A 13,423-nucleotide genomic window follows, 5' to 3' on the forward strand; every position below is an offset into this window, starting at 1 on the left:
CTGCCCTGCCCTCACCGCCACCACCTGCGGCTGCTCTGGGGGAGGGAGAAGGTCCCAGTACCCCTGTGCTCCACTGCATGGAGTCGTGCAAAGAGCCCAGACCCTGGTGGGTCATCCCCAGATGCCCCCCAGCACAGCAGGGACATGCACGGGCTCTGCTGAGCTGCACCCATTGCACATTGCTGCCATCCCCGTGGGGTGCAGTGTGAGCACCCTTGGTGATGCACAAGCCCACAGCAAGGCAAAGACCCTGCTGTTGTGGAGATGCATCCCTCCAAACTCACTCCGGAAAGCCACCCAGCCGGCTGGGGGAGCGGGCAGAGGCTGGGGCAGTGCCGCCCTGGCACCGCTTGCTCACGCAGGGCTTTCCGGGTGCTGCCGCATCCTCGGCTCCCCTTCAAAGCCACTGCTTCAAAGCAGCCCCAGGGCTGCATGCGAGCCGGACATGCACAGTGCCAGGGGTGGCCGAGGCATCCCCAGTATTGTGCCCCGCACGCCACGCACTTGGTGGGGCCAGGGGACCAGAGTCACCCCAAGACCCCAGTGCCATCAGGTTGGGGCAGCTGGGGGGGCAGCAAGGCCGGTGCAGCCGGCGCAGGGAGGAGCTGGCCTCCGCGGTGCTTGGCACAGTCCAACAGCCAGGAATGGGTTTGTTGGCAAGAGGCCGCCAGGAAAGGCAGGGGCTGACCTGTGGCAAGCCTGTCCTCCCCAGCCAGTGCTGAGGCACGGCAGTGCGGAAAGTGCCCACCCTCCGCCCCCCGATGTTTGCAGGCTGGGGGACACCTCAACCCCGTAGGGTGCCAGCACATGGGGCTGGGGCAAAAGCTCTGCCGTCCCTCGAGGGGTTGCAGTCTCCTGGGGAAGGGGGCTTACACCCCCGCCTTCCCTAGGATGGCCCCAGGGCCATCGCAGCACCATCCCTGCTTGGGGACACACCGTGACACTTCTGAAGAGGCAGATGGGGCACGGCCCTTCCCGGGACAGCAACTCTCCCCAACCAGCCCCAAGCTCCAAACGCAGGGCACGGGCCCCTCTGCAGCGGCACCAGGCCTGCACTCCGTGGCACACAACACCATGGAGCTGGGGAGGGTGATCGAGCCAGAGCTGGGACGCTGCTCCCACGTTGGGGGGTGACCACGGCTCGAGGGGGGGGGGCAGGGAGGTGGCCGGACGCCTGGGTCCCCTGGCTGGATGCCTGGGTCCACCGGCCGGATGCTTGGCGGCAGGGCTGGAGTGCCACCTCTCGGGAGAGCCGGGAGAGAGACGGCAGGCAGGCAGGCAGCCTCTACTCCACATTTTAATGAAACAAATAAGTTAATAATTTAATCAAGTGAGGTAACTACCGGGAGGTCTGCGGGGACCAGCCAGCCTTGGGGAGGGTCCTACGAGTTAGTTCCTGCGTGCGGCTGCAGGCAAAGCTCTCGCATGCACCCTCGCCCCACGGCCGGGCACCCATGGCACCCATGTACCAACCCACTACACCCAGCCGCGCCCTCGTGCCCCCATGGCACCACTGCCCCACAGCCCGGCCGGGGGCACAGGCACCCCCAGGGTGAGGGGAGGGGGCCGCAGTGGTGCAGGAGCAGTGGGGAGGCTGCGAGTGGCTCTGGCATGGCTTGTGCTGGCTACATGCACTAACAAGGCAAGAAAACCAAGCAGGGTCAGGGGTCCCTGCTGCTGGGAGCAGAGGCACAGGGGGGCTTGGGAAGGGGGGGTGCAAATCCCACAGCCCAAAGCCCAGAGAAGGGCCATGCCAGCAGCAAGGGCTCAGTGGGTCCTCACCAGCCCAGGTCAGATCCCAGCACCATGGCCATGCAGGTGTTGCTGCTGAGCCCCACAGGGCACTGAGACCCCTGGAACCCCCAGCTTGGCAGACTTTGGCACTACCACGATCACTTCCAGCCTGGCTCAGCCCAGTGCTGTGGGACTGGAAACCAGCCCCAGGACTGGGGTCGGGCAGCAAAGGGCAATGGGGGAGCATGGGAGCTGCCATGGCTCTGCCACGAGCGGCATGCTCTGTCCCCACCAGGCTGTCACCCCCCCGGCCCAGCTCATGGTCCCTGGACCATGGCGGGGGGGTGGGGACATGGGGAAGGACAAATTGAGCACTGCAGGACGTGGCAGGGAAGAAGTCCTCTAAGCAAGAGCAGCGGCTGGGGCATGAGAGGGAGGGATGCTTCTTGGGGACCACTGTCCCCATTGCCTATACCTGCATCCCTCCCTCCTCTGCAGCCCCAGCCCAGCCCCATGGCCCCATGGCCACCATCGGGTGGAGGTTTGTCACCCAGCCCCAAGCCCCCGGGGCACCCAGGTGGGCCCCCACAGGCAGCAGGATCCAGCCCTGTGTGCTGGTAGGGGGTTTGCTTATTGCCTATGTCCCCACGGGTTGTTCATCCCGGGGTTGTTGCATATTAAGACATTATTGCATAAATATATATATATCTCTCCTATATATATATTGCCCTGGGAGCATGCACGGGCAGGCAGAAGGTTCTGCTGTGCTTCTAGAGGTGCAGCCACGGCTGCAGTGCTGCAGCCCCGTGAGCAGGGAAACAACCCAGGCAGGGGAGGGTGAGGGGAAACAGACCCCTGCTTCCCTGCCCAGGGGGACCCCCACTGCTGCCCTGACCTGGAGTGATGCAGGTAAAACCACACTGGGTTGTGCCCCAACGCCCCTGCTTGGCACCAGCAGCAGAAGGGAAATGGAGCCTTGCATAGCTGGCGGTGGCCCCGGCTTGGCTCCAGGGGACTGGGCAGGACCCTGCTGGGGAGCTGGACATGTCCTGAGGGCTGGGGATACAAGCCAAACCCCAGCAGATGGGGCCAGCCTCGAGTATCCCTGCCATAGCTGGAGAGCACTCAAGGCCCCAGGAGCTGGAGAGTCTCACTCCCCTGGGAAGGACAGGAGCATCCCAGGAATGTGGTCTGGCCATGCCGCAGTGCCACAGGCTCCCACCTCATCCCCAGAGCAGGCACCCCGCTGCAGGTACACCCCCACAGAGGAAGACTCAGTTCAAGTAACAGGGTGAGGGACATGGCTAGACGGGGCCAGATGCCGCCACGCTGCTCCCACGTCCTGGCATCCCGTCCCACTGGCTGCGTGCTGGCAGGATCCGTCCTGCTGCCTCCTCGCTCAGTCCATGTTGGCGCTGGCCGACCTGGAGATGTTCAGGGTCTGGGCAGAGACCGAGATGTCCTCGTGGTCCACAGGGCTGTGGTAGTCAGACGTGATGTCGGGCTCGCAGGGGGGCACCTGCACGGCGGCCAGGCTGAAGGAGTTCGTGGAGCCCTTGTGGAGGCACTGGGAGTAGAGGCCAAGCAGCAGGTCCAGCTTGTGCTCGATGGACTGCACCTGCAAGGGTTGGTGGGGCTGAGTGGGTCCCTCCCTGTGGGGAGGGGACCTGGGGGTCCCAGCTCCCCCATCCTGCAGGCACTGATGGGACGGTGACCTGCTCCCCCATGGCTGTCCCCTCCTGACCTGCCTCTCCACTTTGACCACGCGACCCATCATGCTGAGCTCGTCCACCAGCTCTGTCTCCAGTGCCAGCTTCTCCCCTTTCTCCCGCATCTTCTTTTCCGCAGTGAGCGCTCCTCTGCCCACGATCTGGTCCACGCTGGCGGGGAGAGAAGGGACACGTGAGACCCAGGGGATGAGAACAGGGCTCTGGGGAGAGAGCCACCCACCGCGATGGGCCAGCGCCCCTCCCAGAGGGCACGGCTAGTGGTGGGAGACCCAGGGGAGCCCAGAGCCGCCCCCCACCTTCAGGGCAGCTCACCGCATCTGCAGGCTCTTGATCCTGCCCAGCATGTCCAGGTGGCCGGCCGAGTACTGCTCGATGACGTCCTTGACGTCGTAGGGACGCAAGGTCTCCTTGAACTTCCTCTTGGCCACCAGGAACTTCAGGATCCTGTAGGGACACCCGGGCTGGCTGCAGAGCACTGGGGAGGTCTGGGGGTGCCCAGGGGCTCCATGCTGTTGGGGTGAGGGATGTGCATGTGCAAAGCACCAAGGTCCTGGTCACTGTCCCCACGGCGGGGCTGAGCCGCATGCTGTCCCTGCTCCCTGCCCAGCTCGGCCATTGCCATGGGCTGGAGTGGGGACCAGGGCTATTTGGGCACATCTGCTCATCCCCAAGGGCTAAGAGCTGTGGAGGAGCTGGGGACGGGAGCGTGCGTTGGGTAATGCAGGAGGTAACAGTCTCACCTGACCGCCCGGATAAGGGTCTTCACCGCTGGCATGATGTCCTCAAAGGTCAGGTCGCAGTGGGAGCTCTTCTCCTCACCACTGTCCTCCAGTGGGCAGTCAGCTATGGGTGCAAGAGTGGGTGGGTGGCAGTGACCAAGGGCTGCCCCCCTGTACCCCCCAAAATGCCTGCAGCCCCCAGCATGACCCCACAGCCAGACCCAGACCCCACCAGTCCCTGGGGCTTACCTTCAACCGGGGTCCGTGGCTTGAGCCTCAGGGATGCACGGAAGCGGGTCCGGTCATTGAAGCTCCAGCTCTTCTGCACCTTGGTGGGGGTGGAGGCCTCAGGGATGTCCTCGGTGCTGGGGGAGCGGTGCAGGGGGGGCCCCAGGTGCTGCCGGCCCCGGCTGCCCTGTCGCTGCGGGTTGCTCAGCCGGATGCGGTCCTTGATGCCCATCTTGTTGCTGCGTGGGAGAGCGGGGTGGGCGGCATCAGAGGCGAGCGGGCGCTGGGGGGACAGGGACGGGGATAGGGACGGGAGCGGATCCCCGCTGCAGGCACACACAGTGCCCACCGCAGTTGGGTGAGGATGGGGTGGCCGTGCCGAGAGCTCCCAGCATGCGATAGACACAAGCTCACATGCGGGCCAGGCCAGGAGCAGGCAGTGCCCGTGCAGGAGCAGCTCTGGGGTTACTCCTTTAAACACCCTTTTTCTCCCCCGAGAGCAGAGAAAGGAGGAGACAGACAGGGAGAGCAGAGAGAGACAGGTACGGCGGCAGGGAGGACACACAGCGGAGCCGCTGGCAGAGCAACCGGCCCCAGTCCCGCAGGGAGCAGCCCTGCTCCTGCCCCATCCCTGCTGGCACGGGGTGTCCTGGGGCACCTGGCCAGCCAGGACCCTTCATCCTCCTCCTCCTCCTCCTCCAGGCTGCACCACCTAATTCAGGCTCTGCTCCCATGGGTGAGCGGAGCAGCCACCCTCCTGCCCTAACATGAGCTCTGCTCCTGAAAGGAGCTGCTCTGCTGGGCTGGGGGGGAACAACAGGCATCATTTACGTAGGACCTACACAAAAACATCATCTGGTGCTGCCTTTTATGTGACATGGGATCACAAGACACCTTGGGACATGCAAGGAGGCCAAGCAGATGCACAGCTCTGTGAGCAGAGAAAGCCAAAGCCACAGAGGATGCAGAGCAAACCCCACACCTGCTACACAACAGGCTCCACAAAACCCCTCTTTGGTATCCCAGGCCAGGAGTCACAGGGCAAGGCAGGGGTACAGGCAGGGCACGGGGCTGCCAGCCCCTCCCCATGCAGGCTGCTGGCGAGCTCGTCCCGGGCAGGCAGGGCTGCCATAAGCCCCTGCAGCCGGTGGCATGCGGTGCTGTCGGGCTGTGATGGAGGACCATGGAGGGCTGTGCTCGGGGGGTACCAGTCTGCAGGACAGATGTGGGACAGGATTTATCCAAGTGCCTAGTTTGCTGTGGTTGGACTCAGCAAGCCCAGCAAGGCCAAGGCACTGGGCTCATCTGTGCTGAACCGGGGGGGAAACCGAGGCAGGGCCCACCGTGGGAGCCAGCGAGGGGCAGCAGGGCCAGCCGGCTCAGCCCAGGGCATGCACAGACCCCCCTGACCTGCAGAAGGGCCACCCTTGGGCCTCTACCCCTTCTGCCTCACACCCCGGCCCCCTCCACCCCACAGCCAGCAGGCAGCCCGACACGGAGCACCATGCACCCCCGGTGCTCCCCAACGCTGCGTGGCTGCCCAGCGCAGGCAGCTGGGGCGGGCAGGCAGCCGGGACGCAGTACCTCCGTCTCCACATGCCCCATGTCCACAAGAGCCTCCTCTTACCACTAAAGATCGGGCTGGAGGGTCAGGGCAGAGACACAGGAGAAAACGAGTTAGCCTGTGGCTGGGAGGGAGTGGAGCACCCAGGGCCACCGCATCCCCGACCCCCTGGGCATGCCAGCACCCCAGGGTGTGGGCACAGGGTCCCTGCCCGCTGCTGGTGAGCGTCTCCCGCCGCACCGGACCCAACCATGGTACCCCTTCTCTGCTGTGGAGGCAAGAAGCGCGAGCAAAGTTGTTTGCGTAGGTCCTGCATAAACACTAACGCCTGCCCCGCAGAGGAAAGTCCGGTTTCTGAGTGGCGGAGCTCTGCAAAAAAGCAATTTGGTGATGGCACGTGGTGCCGAGCAGCTGAACGGTGGTGACCCTGCAAAAACAGGGCTCTGCGGACCCCCGGCCCCTGCCCGCTCGCTGTGGGAGGATGGGATGGGACGGGACAGGTGGCGAGTGGCTGCCAGGGGCAAACATTACCTGAGGCGTAAGCACTTGTGGGGCTGCACATCCTCCTCCTTCCAGCTTGGGGGTGAATGGGGGGCACAGGTTTGGGGGGAGGTTGGGGGGGATGGAGAGGAGGAGGGTGAACAGGAGAGGGGAGGAGAGAGAGAACGTGAGATGTTATGAGCGGTGATGCTTGCAGAGGAGATGGGGGGAGGCTCGGGCCCCCCGAGGGTGGGATGGCCAGGGGATTGCAGCCCCTCCCATCAGCTCCCCACTCTTCACTGGGAAACCGGGTGAGCACAGGCCGGTGCTACCGCAGGGAGGAGCCCCCCAAGCCCATACTCACCTCGGGGCCGGTGTGGGGAGCAGGACCCCCTCAGCCCCACGCCCGCAGCGGGACAGCCGCAGCCCCACAGCTCAGCACATCCCTGCACCGCGCCAGACCTCCCGCAGCCCCATCTCTGGCATCACAGGAGATGTGAGGCACGACGCAAAGGGGCAGCGCTCCCTCTCCCTTGCCTAGCCCTGACGCTGGCCCAGGGCCATGTGCCGTGCCAGTGCCCTGGGTGGCAGGCCAGCAGCCATGGTGGCCACGCCAGGGTCTCCGGGATGCTCTTCAGCCGGAGGGGACCGGGGCCACGGTGCACAAACAGCGGCCACCAGCAGTATGGCAGCCCCGCACGGAGCGGCCGAACCCTCTTTTCTCTTCTTGGCAGCACTGGGGAGGCTCAGCATTGCTGCTCCCCACTGCCACGGGCACGGGAAGCCCATCTCAGACTGCAAGAACTGGGTTTTGCTCCTTGCCCAGACCTATGGCAGGGCTGCGCAGCTCCCGCCCCACCGGGCTTGCAGCGCTGCCTTCACGGGGTCATTTTCAGCCACGCTTGGTTCCCCCGTGCAAGGTCCCGGTGTCGTATCCACAGCAAAAAGGGAAGAGAGGTGGAGCGGAACATTGCAAGGGGCTTCACATTGGTACAACAGCCCAGAGTGTGTCTGCAGGGACCAAACCTGCCCCCGCTGGAGCTGCAAGTCAGCAGCGATCCCGGCAGCCAGCTGCAGAGCGGGATGGGTGCCCCGGCACGGCGCTGGCTGGGGAGTGGGGCTGGGGGCTGCTCCCCTGGGCTCCAGGCTGGTGGTGACGGGCACCACGGTGGCACCACAGGCAGACAAAGACGAGCAGAGGAGAGAGGGCAGAGAGGAGGGAGACCGCGGTGCCGTGGGGCTGCACCCTCCTACCTTTCCCCTGAAAAAACAGCAAGGCTGATGCTTTTCAGGCCAGGGGTGAAGGAGTGATAAGGCGGTGGGGCTCCGTCGGGCAATTTTTTCACCTCTGAATTCCTAAATCCTCCGTTGCGGACTCGGTGCAAATGCTCAAACATTAGGACCAGCTCTCTGGGGTTGGGGTTAAATAAAAACATGGAGAAATTAAACTTTCCAAAGCAAACAAGATGAGCAAACCACGGCTGAGCAGAGCTGGGTCCTCCTCTGTGCAAACCAAAGCAAAACCAGAGCAAAACAAAAAGCAGAAAACAGCACTTTCTTTCAAAAGACAGTTTCTTAACAGCTCTGAATGGCACTGCTGGCACCTGAGGGTGACAGTGCTGGACTGCTGGGGACAGGGGTGTTGGGAAAGGGTCCCATGGAGGCCAGCCAGGGGCAGAGGGTTTGGACCCATGATGAGAGGGATGTTTCAGGCAGGACGATCACCCTTGCTGTGGGGTGCGGACATGGGAACCTGCCACCGTCTGAACTCAGGGTCTGGGCACTGCTGGAGCAGGGGGGAAGCTCAGACCTGGCAGGGATCGAGCCTGGCCCTATCTCAGCTCCCTGCTGCAGGAGACACAGCTCCCAGCACAGCAGGAGGGGCTGGCAGAGCCCCGTGTGATGCCCATGCTGGGATTGCCCAGCGCTGCGCTCGGCAGCGATGCACAGGAAGCCGGATCTCCTCCAGGACCAGAGGGACGTGCTGCCACGGCTGTTAAGAGACCCGTCTTTGAAAATAATAAAAGAGTGAAACAGAGAGTGAAATTTGTCACTGCAAAGAAACACATGGCCAGAGCAGGGGCAGGACACACAGGCAGAGGCAGGGAGGAGGGCAGGGCTGTGACAGGCCATGCTGCTGGCCCTGGGGCCACACGGCAGACCCCGGTGCGCTCGGTGTGATGGGAACACACAGGGTGTCCGGAAAAGCTTCGGAGAGTCCTTGATCCACCCATGGTGGCAACATCCCTGAGGCCATGGGAGGAGAGCGCGCTGCAGGGACAGGGCGCGGGGCTCCCTGCCGGACCCCCTGAGTCCATCCGCTCTGCCGTTACACTGAGAGTCAGCTCCCGGCCAGCTGCAGCTCCACCGCCCTGGCCACGAGGTCCCCACGGCCGGCAGCACCATCCTCTTCCCTACGGTGGTGCTGGAGGAAGGCTATGGATGGGGTGAGCGGAGACAGGGTGGGACGGTGCTGAGTGCTGTGGGCTGGGGGGATGGTGAGGATGGAGGAGGGTGTTGGGCATTTCGGCAGATGCTGTGCTGGGGCTCCAGTGTCCCGGGGCTGAGCAAGGCAGCCGTGGTGCTCAGCCCCACCGAGCCCTCAGTGGATCCACATGGCCACTCGTGGCAGGGGCTGCCCAGGTCACTCACTAGCCCAGGACCTGACAGTGACCCCCTGGGGAGCCCCACAGCCCTCACCCGCACCCAGCCTACCTGAGGGGGGGCAGGAGGCTGTCGTAGTAACACCACGTGGCCGTCAGGTACACCCGGCTGCTGTCCGTCGAGTACAGGCGCCAGGCAGCCTGCATGGGAGCGAGAACCCACGGGCATCGGGATCAGCCCGTGGGGTCAGGAAGCGAGACCCCCCCCATGCCGGCCCCCTCCATCCCCCTTGGCCACCACGAGCAGAGTCTGGCCCAAAGGAGCCCGCTGCCGGATTTGGGGTCAGGCATTTGGGTCCTGCCTGCAGCAGGGACAGGCAGAGCAGGCAGGGAGACAGCGGAGCATCCCCAGGAAGGAACGGGGCAGGACGCACCAGCCCTGCGCTACCTGGATCAGGTTTGCTGCCGGAGACCGCCTCTTCTCAAAGTGCTTCTGCCGATGCTGCTCCTGCACTTTGAGGGCGAAGCCAGAGCCCAGGATCCCCTGGAGACGGGAGGGGACGGTGTCCATGGGTGCCGGCCACATCGCCACTGCCAGCCAGCAGAGACAGGGACCCTCCCACCACAGGGGTGGATTTGGCCCCTTTCTCCCCGATTTCTGCGGGGCAGGAGGTGCAGGGACCCTCTCCCCGGCCCTACTCACGGCCGGCAGCGCGAAGAAGGAGATGCCGAGCAGGGCAAAGCCGGCCGCCAGCATCCGTCCCAGCCACGTCTGCGGTGCCTTGTCCCCGTAGCCGATGGTGGTGAGGGTGACCTGCCCGGGGGCAGAGCAGGGGGAGGCCTGGAGGGAGCTCCCCCGCCGCGGCCCCATCCCACCCTCCTCATCCCCTCCCGGGGCTGGGGGGCCGTGGTGGCCGAGCTTACCGTGCCCCACCATAGGGAGTCGGCGTAGGTGGCAAACTGGACATTGGCATCCTTCTCAGCCAGGAAGACGAGGAAGGAGGCGAAGATGAGCACCAGGAAGCCAATGTACCAGGCGGTGATGAGCTCCTGCTGGGGCAGGGCGGGTGAGAGGGGCTCCGGAGGGGGTGTGGGGGACTGTGCCAGGACCCCGCATCCTCACCTTGCTGTGGGCGTAGACGACGGAGCCCAGCAGCTTCCAGGTGCCGCCGCGACGGTCCATGCGCACCATGCGCAGGATCTGCAGGAAGCGCATGCTGCGCAGCGCCGAGGTGGCGAAGATGTTGCCCTGGGTGCCGGCGGCAATGACGGCCACCGAGGCGACGAAGACGATGAAATCTAGGGGACAGGGAGGGTCAGGGGCACGGGCTTTTCTCAAACACCCGTGGCGTGGGTGACACCGCAAGTCCCAAAGTCCCTGCGCTCCCCCCAAAGCCCGCCAGTACCTATAACGCAGAAGGGTTTCCTGGCAAAACGTAAGCGTCCTCTCCAGCCCCGGTAGCGGCAGCAGCAGCCGGCCGCCCAGACACGGATGACGTACTCCATGCCGAACACCACGATCATGACGAATTCCTGCCGGGGGGAGAGAGGGGGCACAAGAGGGTGAGGGAGGGAAGGCAGGGGCAGGTCGGTGTGGGGGTGTCAGCTGGGTGGGCAGCTTTGGGCAGGGCAAAATGAAATGTTGGTGCTGACGATGGTGGAGGAGGGAGCATGGTGCCCTCCCAAGGCCACCCCCGACACAGCCGAGGCTGGAGCCATCCCAGGGGAATCAGGGCAGCGAGACGGGAGCGGCAGCCGTCGAGCCTGTCTGAGCAGCCCGGCTCTCCTACCTGTGCCAGGCTCACACCAAGCTGGGTCCTTTTCCTCCGCCGTCAGCATTGTCCTCCTACCTCTCGCACAAACAAGCCCCCGTTCTGCTTACTCGCGGGAAAGTCACAAGGACCTTCCCAATTTAGTCTCCATCACTCGGAAGAACTCCAGCGTCAGCCGTTTCTGACAGTTTGGGGGAAAGTTGCCTTTTTTAGCCCCTCCTGCCCTGCCTTTTCCAGCGGTTCATGCCTGCCCGCACCACGGAGGTCTGGCTGTGGTGATGGGCCACCCTGAGCCCCAGGGACACCCGCAGCAGTGAGGCCACCCTGCAGCTTTTCCCCGCCGTGCTGGAGAGGCTGCCATTGTTAACATCAATGATCAATCGTGACATCTGGGCTGGGGAAGGGCTTGGAAGGGTTTTGTCCATGGTCTTGTCCAAGTCTCTTGGGGTGTAATGCAGAGAGGGTGAGTCCAAGTGACAGCCCTGCTCCCCACTTACCAGGATGAAGAGGCACTCGTTGGCCAATTTCTGATGCTCCTGGATGGTGGAGAAGACTGACAGCACCAGGCAGCTGAAGACAAGGAGGAATCTGGAACGAGAGTGTGTCAGTGCGGGCATCGGGGCTGGCCAGGGGGAGCCCAGCCTGCAGTCCTGGCCCCCGCTCGCAGCCTGGCCCCCCCAAACTGAGACCTCCACTGCTGTGGCTGAGCCACCCGGGACACAGTTTGCCCCTAGATGGTGGCATGGAGCAATCTGGGAGCCCAGGAGCAGCTGCCTGTGGGTGCAGAGGCAGGATTGTGCCTAAAGCCTGCCTGCCCCGAGGCTGCTGGTGGCACTGGCATGCCCAGTGCAGGCAGCACCTCTCTGTGCCAGTGAACTGAGCCCACTGCAGGACCCCTCTGTACCCTGTCCATCCCCAGCCTCGGGCAGGGCTCGCGGTGGCGTGGAGGACCCCAAGCTCCGTGCCCAGAGGGGACATTCCTCCCACTGGTCCTGCTGCGATGGGAACCAGCCCTGCACAGCACCCCTGTGCCAGCCTGGGCTGGAGGCACAGCACATCCCCGCGCTGCCCTGCAGGCACCGAGGAGGAGAACCAGGCTCCAGCGGCCATGGGGCTCAGTGCCAGGCTCCACTGCAGCCCTGCAGCCTCTGCCAGGGCAAAACAACTGCTAATTAAAGGCAGGCAGGGAGATGGGGCTGGCAGGGGGGAAGGGTCCTGCACTGTGGCAGGACTGCTGCTACAGGAAGCGGACCAGAACTTCTCCTGACTGTCCCCAGCATCGCCGCTACTGTGGGGACCTGCCGGGGACACGGGGGCCATCTGGGAACAGCCAACCCAGGGACGAGTGAACAGGGAGTTGCTCTGGGGCTGTTTGTCCCCAAGAGCTGGGTTAAGACACAAGGGGCTTTGGCCCATTTAAAATAAGGAGGGGGGGAAAAAATAGACTCTGAAGCTGAAGCAAATGAAATTCCAAAAATACATTTTTTCCCCTGATCCAGCGATTCTAAAAACGGAAAGCAGAGGGCTTGTGCCACCGGCCCATGTGACGGCGTGCAAAGGGCCACCGCTCTGCCGGAGCCGGCTCTGTAACAGCACGGGGGGTTCCGGGCACCCACTGGGCGTACGGCCCCACGGCACTGTGGGGAGGCACCGCCAGCAGCACCGGGTCAGCCAGGCTGAGGCCAGCAGTACAAGCGAGGTGGCCCTGGCACCCTGTCCCTGAGCTGGTGGGCATCCATCTCGCTCCCCCAGCACCATCTCCTCACGGTGAGCGATGCCCGTGAGACCTGTCAATGGTGCTCCAGAGAGCACGGGGGGCTTGGCTGGGGAGATGCTGCCTGACACCCGCTTGGGAGCACTTTCTGGTCCCCTCTTGTTGCTGATGTGGAGCTTTAGAGCCGAACCGGCTGCCCCAGGGCGGCTGAGGAGTGAAACCAGACCCAACCCACACGCCTGCCCCAGCGCCGGTGGGGAGGCACCAGGCCACACCAGGGAGAGGGGACGATGCTCTGTGCCCTCTGTGGGACCACCCAAGCCAAGGGGACTTGGCACAGACACTGAACACTAGGGGTGGGGGGAGCCAAGGGCCCCTCCCCCAAGGCTAAGCATGATCCTGTGACACCCACCCACCCACAAACCCACAGTTTGTGCCGGGTAGGGCTGGGGGCTCTCAAACCTGGTCACAGCATGAGGAGGCTGCCAAGCGCCCCATGCCCACCAAGAGGGTGCTGTGGGTAGCACCCAGCTCAAAACCCAGCCTAAAGGGGACAGGCAGGTCCCCTTCCCCAAAACCACCGTAATGGGAAACTGGAGATGGGGCCGATGGCACAGAAACCCCAGGGAAGGGGAGAAGGGAGAGCTGGAGCAACACACCACACGCCAGCTACAGGAATGAAGGGGCCGGGGGTGTCGCAGCCTCCACACCACCCTGCCCTCACTGCAGAGGACGATGCTCCTCTCCCAGGCACTCCCCATCTGCAAGGCAGAAGGCTGGAGCCAGCTCCTTCTCCCTCTGAATTATTAATTGAGCCCCTTTCCTCCAGCACAGCAGTTCTGCCCTTAACTCCTCCGGCAGCCGATGGCACAGCCAGGC

General features: G+C 64.1%; 1 protein-coding gene across 1 annotated transcript; it reads right to left on the minus strand.

Annotated features, from left to right (window-relative positions):
• Nucleotides 1-1,341: 1,341 nt before the first annotated feature.
• KCNQ4 (potassium voltage-gated channel subfamily Q member 4) lies at nucleotides 1,342-11,608 on the minus strand. Its single transcript, XM_075114727.1, is given in 13 exon segments — nucleotides 1,342-3,352; nucleotides 3,479-3,614; nucleotides 3,777-3,908; nucleotides 4,205-4,307; nucleotides 4,429-4,552; nucleotides 4,554-4,650; nucleotides 9,171-9,259; nucleotides 9,507-9,602; nucleotides 9,762-9,872; nucleotides 9,983-10,108; nucleotides 10,182-10,357; nucleotides 10,465-10,591; nucleotides 11,328-11,608. Coding segments are annotated over 13 exon segments (1,656 nt in total). The 5' UTR covers nucleotides 11,448-11,608; the 3' UTR covers nucleotides 1,342-3,133.
• Nucleotides 11,609-13,423: the final 1,815 nt, after the last annotated feature.

This window comes from Phalacrocorax aristotelis, chromosome 20 (assembly GCF_949628215.1).
Source record: "Phalacrocorax aristotelis chromosome 20, bGulAri2.1, whole genome shotgun sequence".
Classification (NCBI taxonomy): domain Eukaryota; kingdom Metazoa; phylum Chordata; class Aves; order Suliformes; family Phalacrocoracidae; genus Phalacrocorax; species Phalacrocorax aristotelis.